Source organism: Balaenoptera physalus, assembly GCF_965194825.1.
Source record: "Balaenoptera physalus genome assembly, chromosome: 3".
NCBI lineage: Eukaryota > Metazoa > Chordata > Mammalia > Artiodactyla > Balaenopteridae > Balaenoptera > Balaenoptera physalus.
The window spans coordinates 84,737,187-84,752,058 of record NC_138890.1 but is presented as its reverse complement, the minus strand read 5'-3'; the positions used below and the strand labels follow the sequence as shown (position 1 = coordinate 84,752,058).

At 32.8% G+C, this 14,872-nt stretch overlaps 1 protein-coding gene across 5 annotated transcripts in view; it reads left to right on the top strand.

Annotated features, from left to right (window-relative positions):
- Nucleotides 1-14,872, top strand: part of YTHDC2 (YTH N6-methyladenosine RNA binding protein C2) — an 82,246-nt gene that overhangs the window by 56,921 nt on the left and 10,453 nt on the right. For 3 of the 5 annotated variants that reach the window (XM_082456968.1, XM_082456966.1, XM_082456969.1), the window contains exons 27-30: nucleotides 4,980-5,183; nucleotides 5,944-6,126; nucleotides 7,354-7,441; nucleotides 7,574-12,561. In XM_082456968.1, coding sequence (XP_082313094.1) covers nucleotides 4,980-5,183; nucleotides 5,944-6,126; nucleotides 7,354-7,434 — 468 coding nt within the window. In that variant the 3' untranslated portion in view covers nucleotides 7,435-7,441; nucleotides 7,574-12,561. The other 2 variants (XR_014262230.1, XM_082456967.1) reach the window with 2 other exon arrangements.

Here is a 14,872-nt window from a genome sequence, read left to right as displayed (position 1 = left end):
ATTCAATGGTTATATTAAAAAATACAAGACTGGATGGGGTTAGGAAGATAGGAAATGTTGATAAAGAATTGAGAACTATGTATCTTTTAAAAAATTTGTAATACGAATGATTTCAAATGTTTAGAATATGTTTACTTTTACTTTCCTGCATTGTTAGTACCTGAGTATTTGATTAGTGTTCGTTAGCTATATGATGTGGTTCTGGTGAAAATGTCTGCTGAAATACTCTTGTTAAATAAGAGGAAAAGAAATGTTTTTAAAGATTTGCATTCTTAGGTTTTAAGATTTTTTTGTTTTTTGTTTTTAATTTTAAAGTGCCTTTATTAAGGCATAATTTACACAATAAAATTCACCAATTTAAACTGTACAATTGAGTGAATTTTGACAAATGTATACAATCATATAACTGTACTATAGTCATGTAGAGAACATGCCCATCACCCCTAGATTCTGGCAACCACTAAACTGCTCTTTGTTCTGAGAGGTTTTTTTTTTTGGAACTTCCTGTAATGGAATGTATATAGATCTTTATTACTGGCTATTTCACTTTTGAAATTCATCTGTATTATTGAGTGTATTATTAGTTTATTACTTTTTATTGCTGAGTAGTATTCCATTGTATGGATATACCACAGTATGTTTATCTGTTTACCATTGATGGACATTTGGATCATTTCTACTTTTTGACTATTATGAGTAATATTCAGGTACAAATCTTTATGTATAGATATGTTTTCTAATCTTGGGTACATACCCAGGAGTAGGTTTGTTGGGTTGTATGGTAAGTGAAACTTTACAAGAAACTACTCAACTGTTTTCCGAAATATCTGTACTATTTTCTATTCCCTTCAATAATCTATGAGAATTCCATTTGTTCAGTATTCTTAACAATACTTAACATTACTAGTCTCTTAATTTTAGCCATTCTTGTGGGTATATAGTGATACTCCACTGTAGTTTTAATTTGCATTTCCCCAATGACTAAGGAGGTTGAGCATAATTTCAGGTGCTTTTTTGCCATTTCTGAATCTTCTTTGGTGAAATATCTGTTCATATTTTGTTAACCTCTTTACATTGTTTATTGGTTGTCTTTTTTTATTTAGTTGTAAGAGTTTCTTAGTATTCTGGATACAAGTCTTAATTTTATGTTTTGAACATGTAACCCATCACTTTATTTATTTATTTATGAGTGTTTTTTTTATTTTTTATTGAGGTATGCTTGATTTACAATAGTATATTAGTTTTAGGTGTGCAACATAGTGATTCAATATTTTTATAGATCATACTCCACTTAAAGTTGTTACAAAATAATGGCTGTATTTCCCTGTGCTGTACAATGTATCCTTGTTGCTTATTTACTTTATTTTATTTTTTATATTTTTAATTTAATTTTTATTATATGTTGGAGTATAGTTGATTTACAATATTGTATCAGTTTCAGGTGTACAGCAAAGTGATTCAGTTGTCTTTTAAAGAACAAATATTGATGGAAATCCATTTAATCTATTTTTTTCTATTTTGGTTTCATCTGTTTTTTGTATTAGGGTTCATATTTTTGGTGTCCAAAGAAGTCCTTGCCTAACCCAAGATTTTCTCCTGTGCTTTCTTCTAGAGATTTTACAGTTGGAACTTTTACATGTATTGATAGGTATATGATCTATTTCATATACCTTGAATTAATTAATTTCAAGTTAATTTTTGTTTATTATATGGGTGGGTGAACGATAATTTTTTGGTGTTTGCCTATACAGTTGTTCCAGAACCATCTGTTGAAAAGATCTTTGTTTCATTGAATTACCTTGGCACCTTTGTCAAGAATCAATTGACCATAAATATGTTTTCTACTTATTGGACTCTATTCTATTTCATTGATCTGCATACTTCTCCTTTGCCAGTGCTACAGTGACTTGATTATGTAATAGCTTCATAGTAAGTCTTGAAATCAGTTAATGATTTTTCTCTGACTTTGTTCTTCTTTTGCAAAATTGTTTTGGCTCTTCTACAATCTTTGTGCTTTTGTATAAACTTAGAAGAAGCTTGTCAATTTCTACAGAAAATTTTTTTGGTATTTTGAGTGGAATTGCATTAAATCTATAGGTCAACTTGAAAATCTACAATTAGTAATTTTTAGTCTTCCAATCCATAAGCATATCTGCATTTATTTAGATATTCTTTAATTTCTCTCAACAGTGTTTTGTAAATTTCAGAGTTCATATATTACAGTTTTTTTGTTACAGTTACTCCTAAATATTTTATCTTTTTGATGCTGTTGTTTTTTTAAAATTTTAAGTTTCAGTTCATTGGTAGCATATAGAAATACATTTGATTTTTGTATATTTATCCTATATCCTATGACCTTACTTCACTTATTAATTCTATTAGCTTTTTATGTAGATTTCTCAGGATTTTCTACATGGACAATCATGCTGTTAATAAAGGTAGTTTTACTTTTTTCCTTTCCAAAGTGAACGCCATTTATTTCTTTTCTTGCCTTATATCTATGGCTAGAACCTCCAATAAAATATTTAATAAAGATGTTGAGAGCCCTCCTCTTTGTCTTGACCTTAGAAGGTAAGCCTTAAGTCTTTCACTATTTAGTGGGATGTTTTCTTTTGGATCTAGTTTGCTAAGAAGGTTTGTTAGGAATAAGCATTGAATTATACTCAGTGCTCTTTTTTTTTTACATCTATTGAAATGATAACACAATTCTTTTTTTTTTTTGGTCTGTTAATATAATGGATTTCATTGATTGATTTTCTAATGTTTATACCTCTCTTGGTCATAATGTATTATCCTTTTAAAATATTGCTAGATTTGTTTTTGTTCAATCAAAAATTTTGTTAAATGAGGGATCTTTGTTTATGAGGGATATTATTCTCTAGTTATCTTTTCTTGTGTTATCTTTGGATGGTTTTGGTTTCAGAGTAATGCTGTCCTCTTAAAGATTAGTTGGGAAGTGTTCCTTCCACTTCAATTTTTTGGAAGAGATGTATAGATTTGGTATTATTTCTTCCTTAAATGTTTGATAGAATTCACTAGTTAGTCATTTTTACCTTACCCTAATGTATCTTGAATCAGTATTATGCCCTTTCAGTTACAGTTTGAGAACCTTGCAACAGTGTACTTTTATTTTACCCTTCAATCCTTATGTTATTGGTTTCATACATTTTTTTTCAACATATGTTATAAATGCCACAATGTATTGTTTTTTACTTACATAGTCAATTATCTTTTTATCAAAAGTCAGGAAAATGTCCTTTATATTTACTCAATATTTACAGTTTCCTGTGCTTTTTATTCTTTTGTGCTGACACGAATTTCTGTCTTGGATCATATTCTTCTGGCTGAAAACCTTCTTTTAACATTTCTTTAAGTACAGATCTGCAGAAAATGAATTCTTCTAGCTTTTGTTTACATAGTTTCTCATGGGATGTCTACTATCATTCTTATCTTTCTTTCTCCATACATAATTTGTCTTTTTTTCCCTAGCTGCTTTTAAGATTTTCTTTTTCTCACTGGTTTTCAGCAATTTGATTTTGATATGATTCGGTCTGGTTCTCTTTATATTTCTTCTTTAATCTGTATATTTATAGTTTCCATCAATTTTGGGAAATTTAACACCATTATTTTTCATATATTTTTTATATGTCACCTCTCCCCCTTCTTGTCTGGAACTCTAGATATACAAACGTAAGACTACTTGATATTGTTCCACGGGTCACTGATATTCTCTTCATTTTTTTCAGTTGTTTTTGTCTCTTTGCTTCATTTGAGATCATTTCTATTGCTACATCTTTAAATTCACTGATTTTTTTATTTGTAGTGTCTAATCTTATGTGCATTCTTTTTAGTGTATTTTTACTTCAAATATTATATTTTCATCTCCAGAACTTCCTTTGGGTCTTTAAAAAAATACCTTCTATTTCCCCACTCATCACATTTATGTTTCCTCCACCTTCTTGAACATAGCACATAGATTTAGGATAACTGCTTTAAATTCTTATCTCCTAATTTCATCATCTGTCAGATCTCACTCTGTTCCTGTTGATTAATTTTTTTCTGGTTGTGTGTCATATTCTCCTGTTGTTTGCATTCCTTAAAATTTTGTTTGGCTGCTAGATTTTTGTTGTATTTCTTTAAATAGTGTTAGACATTTTTCTGATACACAGTTAAGTTAGTTGCAATCAGTGTAATCCTTTCGGGATTTGCTTTTAAGCAGTGTTAGGGTGGATCCAGGGCAGTTTTTATTCTGGTACTAATTTAGTTCCAGTACTAAGGTATGATCCTTCTGTGGGCTAATAGCACTATGTATTACAAGTTCTTTCTCTTCTGTCTGGAATAAGATGAAATATTCCCAACCATGTGTGAGCTCTAAGAACTATTTTCCTTTGGATCTTTCCTGGCCTCAGGTCATTTTTTCTTACCTAAGTGCAGGTCACTACTTAGCCAAAAACTTGTGGGAACCCCTTCTGCAGTTCCCCGGGAGTTCTCTTCCTATGAAGCTTCCTTCTATATAGTACACTGCCATGGAAAATCTAGTTACCTTGGCCTCTAATCTCTAAGTTCTATGTCTGCAATTCAGTGAGACCATTGGATTCTGTTTGTGTTTCACTTCCTGCATTGTCGCCTGGAAACTGTATCCAGGCAGTAAGCTGGAGCAATTTTTGTTTTGTTTTCAGACTTTGCAAGTTTATTAAAATATTTTCTGAAAGTACATTTGGAGTGTAAATCAAAGTTGGCAAACCAGGATCCTTTCTTGATAAGGGATTTTGAATACTCTGAAAATGAGTACTTGGTTTTGGCTCTTTAACCTCATTTTGATTGAGCCTTTTGTAGGTTTTCAGGCATGATAGAGCTATTTGCATTTGTTGACTATTTGGTAAAATATTTTGGTTTATATATTTATGAAGATGTTTAATGGAGTCTATTGATTTTGAAAGGTCAAATTACCTTTCAAGAATTTATACTTTCTTTTTTAGGGCTCAAAATCTCCTTCACCAAGACCAAACATGCCTATTCGATACTTCATAATGAAGAGTAGCAATCTGAGAAACCTTGAAATTTCTCAACAGAAGGGTATCTGGTCTACAACCCCTAGTAATGAGCAGAAGCTAAACCGAGCCTTTTGGGAAAGCAGCATGGTTTACTTGGTATTTTCTGTTCAAGGATCTGGACATTTCCAGGTGAGCCATCCTGAAGCAGTAAAAGGGCATTGTTCTGTCTGCAGATTAGATCATTTATATCATGGAGGTTATAAAGAAGCTGGCTTTTTATTGCATTGGAATGCAAGAATGCATTGTGCTTGACAGAGGATGAGAAATATATTGCACCTCTTCAAAGGAATGATGTATAGGGATCCCTTTGCTTTTGCCTTGTTTTACCAGAGCCTTTCCAGATAAACAATTTTTCCTTCTGAGACAACTTTAGATTTACTATTTCTCAGGTGGATTAAAAGTAATGAGAAGCGTGACTTTTTGATAAAATGTTTATTTTAAATAGGCCAAAGAGGTTAGTTTTGACTGTCAGGCAACTGAGTGTGTTTCTTAACCCATCTTTACTTGATGTATATCTGAATTTATAAAATAATGAATTTATTATTTGATATTATTATCATTTTTGGAACTAAAAACCTAGAAGTTAGATTGTATCCATTTATAATGGAATAAATGTGGGTTTAGAACTATGATATATTATTTAGAAAATATCTGTTTGTATTTGAAATTATATTAGAAGGCTGGAATTGGTCTTTCCTCTAAAATTTGCTAATTCATCTTTTTATAAAAAACAATGAGTGGCTTTCTGGATTTTTGTTATATATCTATTATTTTTATATTACATTTTTACCTTAAAATAAAAAAAAAAACTCAGAGTTTCTCAGATAAATTGAATTCAGAGTCTTAATGTTATCCACACCTTCACTGTTTCCCCTCATTTTACCCACAGGGATTTTCTAGAATGTCTTCTGAGATAGGAAGGGAGAAGAGTCAGGACTGGGGTTCAGCTGGACTAGGAGGAGTGTTTAAGGTGGAGTGGATACGAAAAGAAAGTCTTCCCTTTCAGTTTGCACACCATTTACTCAATCCTTGGAATGACAACAAGAAAGTCCAGATAAGCAGAGATGGGCAGGTATACAATGGCATTTAATATTTTTCTTCCACTCTTCTTTTTGTTTTGTTTGGCTGTTATTCAGTGATTTGTTTGAGGAGCAAATGCAAGAATACAAATTGTATATTGTATGTGCACATGGGGAGATAATGGTTCAGATTTGTAAAAGAGCTAGTTAAAAGCCTACTTTCAAATGTGCCTGACAGAGCTCATTGGTTTTTTTTAACATTTTGTAAATTTGACTTCTCTCTGTCATTGCATATATAAAATCTTTCATAAGTCAATTCTTGGAGGTTCCTGTTTAACTAAAGATACGATCAAAACCTAGTGTAATTCTGAAGTAATTTCACTAAAGTCTAAGGATAACAACAGTATCTAAGTTTTTTATGGCTTTAACTAATGATATAACATAAATAATAACCTTTTTATATTTTTGTGGCTTGTTTTATTTCTATTATGCTTTGCTTTGCCTTCATGATGCTGCTGATATGTATTTTAAACTAGTTAAGGTGATGAGAATTAACATATATTGATATATTGACTGCTGTGCTAGCTTCTTTATATGAGGTAGTTCAATTCTTAGGCCTAAAATGAGTTATTAGCCAAATATTTTATAGGAGAAAATAGATTCAGAGAATCTATCTAGTCTTGCCTAAGGTCACATCTAATACTTTATTTGAACAAGTGTGACTCAGTTCAAATCACCATATGAAAAGTGTTAAGGTTCTTTTTAAGTGCACATGATGTCACAAGGGGACTATAAATGTTCTTTTCAATTATATAAAAATATTTTCATTTTTATTCTATAATAATGATTTTGAAATAAATCACATTCCTTATAGTCATCCAAGATAGTTTCTTGAGAAAAATACCCCAAACATCTAATATGCTAAGTTTCACCATAAACCTTTGGAAGTTTAAGCTGAGTGCTTTTGCTAAATCTCCATGAAAACAAAATTCATTATTTCCAGATAGAAAAAATTGCAGAAGAACTCCCTGGAAATTTCTCACCATTTTGTCACAGATAGTTGCAATATTTGCAGGTTAACTACAATCTTGGAAATCTGGAAGTCAACTCTGAATCTTAACGAAAAGAATTAGAGCAATGCAGAACACAGGATTTTAGCATGTTCTTGTAGAAACATGGAATTTGAGTTGATTATCTTACATTTTTATCAGTATAGGTTTTGATGATAAAAAATTCAGTCTAGTCCTTTTTGTGTTTATTCTGACTTTTGGTTTATCTAGGAACTAGAACCTCAGGTTGGTGAACAGTTGCTCCAGTTATGGGAACGCCTTTCATTGGGAGAAAAAACCACAACTGATTGACATTCAGGTAATACCATACTTGACTTTGAGTACTGGCAGTATTTGTGATCGTTAAGGATATCTTTCAGATTATTTATCTTTTCTTTTTTTCTTCTTTTTCTTCCTCTTCTTCTTTTTTTTTTTTTTTTAACCCTTCCAGACTTCTTAGCTTCAGAAGAACATCATGCCTACTTATAACCACTGAATGCACTGACTTCCAAAAACTGAGATGGGGTTGTGTGTTATTCTGAATGGGCTTTTCTGGTTGAAAGTGTTGCTTTAGAACCACCATCTTCATATAAAAGAGAAAAGGATAATTTAATTTTTATAGTGATCATAGGGAATGATTATATGTTTATTAATATGTTTATAATTGAATGAAATAGAGTAGTTTCATTATTTAACACAATAGCAGTTAAACATACTTAATTTGAAGTTAAACATTTCATTTGTTTGAAACACTGACTTAGAACTCTTATTGGTGATTTTTTTTTAATGCAGAGTAAATTGTTTACTTTTAAGAAAGGTCTGACTATATCTGTCCATCTGAGCAACATTTTAGAAGAGTCAACTCTAAAGATTTATCATTAAAAAACAAGCAAGGAAAGCAAATGACCAAAATCTAAAAATGTCCCTTTTAAAAATAGGGTGTGCTGATTAAAGACTATTCATTGTGCCATTTTTAACCTGAGGCACATTAAAGAAAAAAAAAAAAGAAAGAATGTTCTTTTTCTGCAACTATGAAATGCAGTAAAAACTGAAGAAAGGCAGAATTCTTCCCTGACTTTGATCAGATCAGATTAAGTGCTTAGTTTTATTCCTGGTGCTACGTCTTTTAACCTGATGTGTCCTAAACCTTCCTTTCTCCTACATTACAATCGTCACACATCTCTGATATAAAAACAGTGATTATGATCTCTTTGTTTTGGCTAGAGAAACTTGATTTAGACAAGTTAAAAATTGAAGCAGGTTATACAAGTTGAAAAGAAATGCTCTTAACAGTTAGTGGTAGCTTGGTTTCTCTATGTCTTCCAAACTGAAGCTTCCAAACACCACAATTCTAAATGCCTTCTATTTGTTTTCTAGTACTTTTTATTCTACTTATGTTTCCAGGTAAGATTTCTCTTTTTTTGCATTTGTGGTTTAATAAATGGAGAGTAACTTTTTGTAAACCCATGTTAGTGCCAACTGTCATATATTTCTTTGCCATCTCAGAATTATTTGGTTTGCTCTCTTTACCACAATTGTCTATGAAGTTTCCTTAGACACTTTGTGAAGGGAAATGGAGGTTCAGGGAGAAATCAAAGAAATGTCTTGGTTACTGAGTTCTAAATAGACCAGGTTTGATAGCACTTCTCATGATGCAGTTGAGTCATTGCCATGTAACAAAAAACCAACATGAATCTGATTTAAAGACAAAAAGAAAACTCTAAGTCCTCTGCTTCTATATTTGAGAACAAAGAAGTGAAAAATCATGGGTCAACATAAAACCTTGGGAACTCTTCTACTTTCTCTGGGAAAGCATTATATGTTGGTGCATTAGTTTAAAATGTCGGCTGTGACTTTTGCCTGTATATGTAGGTACTGGATTTTTGTTTGTTTTATACTTTGAAACATACCTGTAAATTGAGCCTATGTGAATTATGTTCCACTACATACATATTACAGTTCTTTTCCTATTAGAGCAAGTTGTGGTTTTCTGATAATGGATACATTTTGTTTAGGTACATATTTAGCAGTTCACAGTGTCCTAATTTGGAAGTAAGAACTTCTAAAAAATAGAACTTGTTTTAATTTTCATCTGTTTTCTAATATATATCCCTGTATGTAAATGATGAGTTTGTTGATATTTAAGATAAACACAATTTGAATGTAATTAAAATGCTGTTTTTTGGAAGAGATGAACTTTAAACATACTTATTAAATGACATTCTGTTAAATCATTTAAATTTTGTTATTTCTGACACTATATAATAGGACTAAGGTAACAACGATCAACAATACCCCTTGAGATATTAATGAATTTCATACACTTTGAAGAATACTAAATTGCAATAGAAGGTGATGACCTCATATCAATACCTCCCCCTTGAAAAAAATTGCCTTATTACGATAGGGGAATGGGGAAAATCCCAAGATGTGTTTTTAATATAAAATCCTTTGCTTATTAATAGAATATGTAGCCATCCACCTTCTGTTCTCAGGATACTGCATTATGGTACTTAATTATTGCATCCACTGAACAACCCAGCTTCACTCTACCCATTACAGCAAAGATAGACAATAAGGAAAGAATAATCTCAAATGAGTACTTCAAGAAAAGACATGTTCATTTAAGAATTTGTCCTCAGAGACTCATTCTTCACCATTTAAAATCTTATATCCTGAGACAGAGAAAGTGTTGAGGAATAAGTCAAATGAACTTCACCCCTGAATCAACACCAGGGTGAAAAACTGGACACGTAATTCACAAGTGACCACACCTCTCAGTCCGAGTGAGCTTCCCGTAGCACAGATCCTCACTGTGCTCCTGAATTCTCCATGATTCCTCTCTACCCAGAGGACCACACAGTGCAGTCAGTATGGCCAAGGCCACTGGATGCATCATGGTCTTTCTAGCCAAAAATGAACTTCTACTTGGCTGTGTAATAAAATGTCAAATTCTGTATATTCAAAATTGAACTACAGTTCTTTCCCCACAATCTATTCCACTTAAAGCTGTTCTATCTTCAATTGATGCCAGTTTCATTCTTTTGGTTGTTCAGGCCAGAAAACTTGGAGTCATCCATGATTCCTTTATTTCTCTCAAACTAATCCATCAGAAAATTTTCTTGGCTTCACCTTCAAAATATATCTAGACTCCAGCTGTTTCTCACCACATGTGTCACAACTACTCTGGACTGAGCCACCATCATTCCTAAGATGTCTTCCCTTTTCTCCTGTTCCTCTTGCCACCAATCTGTTTTCAACACAAAAATCAGTAGTCCTTTAAAAACATTAAATCAGTTCATATTTCTCTGTTGCTCAAAACCCTTCAGCGGCTCCCCATTTCGCTCAAAGCCAAAGTCCTTATAATGGTATAAGCACCTTTTATGATCTGGTCCCCCATTACATCTCTGAACTTCTCTACTCTACTCTCCTCCTCTGCTCATTCCACTTTAGCCACATTGACCTCCTCACTATTCCCTGAATATACCAGGCACCTTCCAGCATCAGAGACTAGTTTTAGCTGTTCACTCTGCCTACTCTTCTCAGAATATCTGTTTGGCCGACTAGTTGTGTCATCATTTAGTGTTAAGTTTACTGTAAGTTTTAAAAAAAATTTATTTGTAGAATTAACAAACAGTAAAATCAAATTTTTCTTAGATGTATAGCTCTATGAATTTTAACACATGTACAGATTTATGTAACTTCCACCACAATCAAGATACAGTTCCCTCACCTCCAAAACTCCGTCATGCTATCCCTTTGTAGTTATGTACCCTTAACACCTGTCAGCCATTGGTCTGTTCTCTGACATTTCTAGTTTTCTCCTTTTGAGAATATCATTTAAATAAATCATACAGTATGTAACCTTTTGGGTCTGGTTTCTTTCACTCATCATAATGCCTTTAAGAGTGATCCAAGTTGTGTATATCAAAGTTCATTTCTTTTTTATCGTGAGTAGTATTCCATTGTAAAGAATGTGCCACATTTTGTTTTTAACCATTTACTTGTCAAAGGATATTTAGATTGTTTTCCATTTTGTGTGTGTGTGTGTGTGTGATTATAAGTAAAACAGCTAAACATTTGTGTACAGTATTTTGTGTGGAAATATGTTTCCATTTCTTGAGTAAATACCTAGGCCTGGGATTGCTGGATCATATGGTAAGTGTATGTTTTATTTTATAAGAAACTGCCAAACTGTTTTCCAGAGTGGCTATACCATTTTGCATTCCTACCAGCGATGTCTTAGAGTACCTGGTTGCTCCACATACTTGACAGTACTTACTGTTCCTAGTATATTTTATTTTCATCATTCTATTAGGTGTGTGATAGTATCTTATCATCGTTTTAAGTTGTATGTCTCTAATGGCTATTAATGTTGACCATCTTTTCATGTGCTCTCTTAGTCTCTTTAGGCTGCTATAACAAAATACTACAAACTGTTTGGCTTGTAAACAACCAAAATGTATTTCTCATAGTTCTGGAGGCTGGAAGGCCAAGATCAAGGTGCCAACATGGTTGAGTTTGGGTGCAAGCCCTCTTCCTGCTTGCAGATTGCTGACTTCTTGCTGTGTCTTCACATGGTAGAAGGGGATTATAAAGGCACTAATCTCATTCATAAGGGCTCAGCCCTCATCACCTAATCACCTGCCAAAGGTCCCAGAAAGATTCCTAATATCATCACATTGGGCATTAGAATTTCGACATAAGAATTTTGGGGGCACACAAACATTCAGCCTCTAGCAGTCACCCTCCATCTTTGGTGAAGTGCCTGTCCAAGTGTTTTGACCATTTAAAAATTAAATCATTTGTTTTCTTACTGTTGAGTTTGGGGATTTCATTATGTTTTTGGAATACAAGTTCTTTGTCAGATATGTGATTAAAAATTTTTTTCTCTCTCTCTGTAGCTTTTAATTCTCTTAACAGTATTTTTTGTATTTTTAAATTTTTTTAAAAAAACAGTTTTTTTTCTTTTATGAATCATGATTTAGGTGTCATATCTAAGAAGTCTTTTGCCTAATCCTTAGTCATGAAGATTTTCTCCTATGTTTCCTTCTAAAAGTTCTGGAGTTATATGTCTTATATTTAGATTCATGATCCATTTTGGGTTAATATTTGTACAAGTTGTGATATTTAGGTTGAGGTTTATTTTTAATGCATATGAATGTCCAGTGGTTTCAACACCATTGTTGAAGACTTTACCTTTATTGAATTGTCTTTGCACCTTTGACAAAAATCAGTTTGCCTATTTCTTTGGCTCTATTTCTGGACTCTCTATTATGTCCCATTGATTTATATATCTGTCCTTCACCAATACTGAAGTCTCGATTATTGGTGTTTTAGAGTAATTTTTAAAAATTGGGTAGTGAGGACTTGCGCTTCTAACCAAGATGGGGAGTAACATGGACTGTATTTACTTTCTTTCCTGAAACAACATTAAAAAAAAAAAAGACAAAATACATGAAGCTGCAGTTTTCAAGACACTGGACATCAGGTGAAGGACAGTAATCCCTGAGACACAGGAAACAAACAAGGTGAGTCCTACAATTGCCCAAGCTTACTGCCTCAGAGGGTTTCCAGGCTGTGGCATAGGGAGGGGAACTGAAGCAGAACTTGAAGGTTTCTGAGTTGAAGAGACAGAGGTTAGAGTGGGGAAACCAAAGCAGCTAGAGTTCATAGAACAGAAGAGCAGAGAGGGTAGATCTGCATAGCAGGCAAACCCCAGAGATCTGTCGGTCTCCCTGGAATACTCATCAGAGTGCCGATCAGGTCATGCATGCACAGAAACTGCCTGAGGTCAGGAAAAGAACCATCTGAAAGGATTAAAGGGAATAGTGACTGGTGCTTATAAAGGGCCAGTAGTAGTATCTGTTCTCACTAGCCAGACTTGTAAAAATTCAAAAGAAGGCAGAAAAGAGGAAAAAAGAAAGAACAAATGGAAATAACAAATGGAAACAAACAAAATAAATAGAAAACAAATAATGAGATCATAGACTCAAACCTAACAAAAGCAATAATCATATTAATGTCTAAAAATCCCAGTTAAAAGGGAGAGCTTGTCAGACTGGATAAAAAAAATCAAGACTCAATTACATGATGTCTACAAGAAATGTACTTTAAATATGAAAACAAATCGGTTAAAAGTTTTAAAAAATGGGAGAAGTTATACCATGCTACTATTAGTAAACAAACAAACGAACAAAAAACTAGAATGGCAGTAGAATTCAGAGCAATGACTATAAAGGCAGGGATGAAGACAGGCAGTTAGTAATAATATAAGGATCAATTGACATCCTAAATATTTAGGCACCTAATTAAAGGAGCTTCAAAGTACTTAAGTGAAAGTTGATAGAACTGAAAAGATAAGTTCACAATATTGTCAGATTTCAATACCTCTCTCTCAATAGTTGATAGAAAAAGTAAGCAAAAAATCAGCAAATATATTGTAGACTTGAAGAACACTATCAACCAAATTGACCTAATTAACATTTATAGAACTTACCACCCAACAGCAGCAGAATATACACTCTTTTCAAGTGCACACAGAATATCATGATAGACCACGACACAAATCTCAATACATTTATTTATTAATTTATTTTTTCTTGTGGTAAGAGCATTTAACATGAGGTCTACCCTCACCAAATTTTTAAGTGTACAATACAATAATGTTAACTATAGGCGCAGTGTCGTACAGCAGATTTCTAGAACTTATTCATCTCCATTTCCCACTCCCCCTAGTCCCTGGCAACCATTATTGTATTCTCTGTCTCTATGATTTTGACTACTTTAAATACCTCATAAAGTGAATGATGCAGTATTTGTCCTCCTGTAACTGGTTTATTTTACTTAGCATAATGTTCTCCAGGTTCATTCATGGTGTTGTGTTTGGCAGGGTTTCCTTCCTTTTCAAGGCTAGATAATATTTCATTGTAGGTATGTACCACATTTTCTTTATCCATTCATCTGTTGATAGACATTTAGGTTGTTTCTGTATCTTGGCTATTGTGAATAATACTACAGTAAACACAGAGTGCACATGTCTCTTTGAGATCCTGATTTCAGTTCTCTTGAATATATCCAGAAGTGGGATTGCTGGATCATATGATAATTCTATTTTTGAGAAATCTCAATAAATTTAAAAATGTTTCCGGTCATACAAAGTATGTTCTCTAACCACAATGGACTTAAATTAGAAATGAGTAATGTCCTACTTTAAACCAGCTAGAAAAAGCAACGTTGTCTCACTAGTTTCCTCATAAGCTCCAGGATTGACTCTCATTGGATCAATTGGTCATGTGCTTATCTCTTTACCAATCACTATGCTAATTGGCCAAATCTGTGTCAAATATTCACCCCAAACACATGGACCAAGAATAGAAGAGAAATGATTCTCTAAAGGGATATCAAAGTAATATTACCAGCATAAGCATTCTGGGGAAGGCAAAATTATTAGCTATCTACTACCAAAAGCTACTAGAACTAATTAGTGTGTTTAACGAGGCTGCAGGATACAGGGTCAGTTTTTAAAAAGTGTATTTCTATACAATTCTATATTAAAAGAAATACCGTTTATAGTAACATTAAAAATATCAAATACCTAGGAATAACTGACAAGAGATGTGGAAAAAGTTATACTCTGAAAAGTAAAAAATTTTGCTGAGAGAAAGAAGACTTAAAAAAACAAATTGCGACTTAAACTTGTTCATGGGTTGGAAGACTCAGTATTGTTAAGATGTCAGATCTCTTCAGA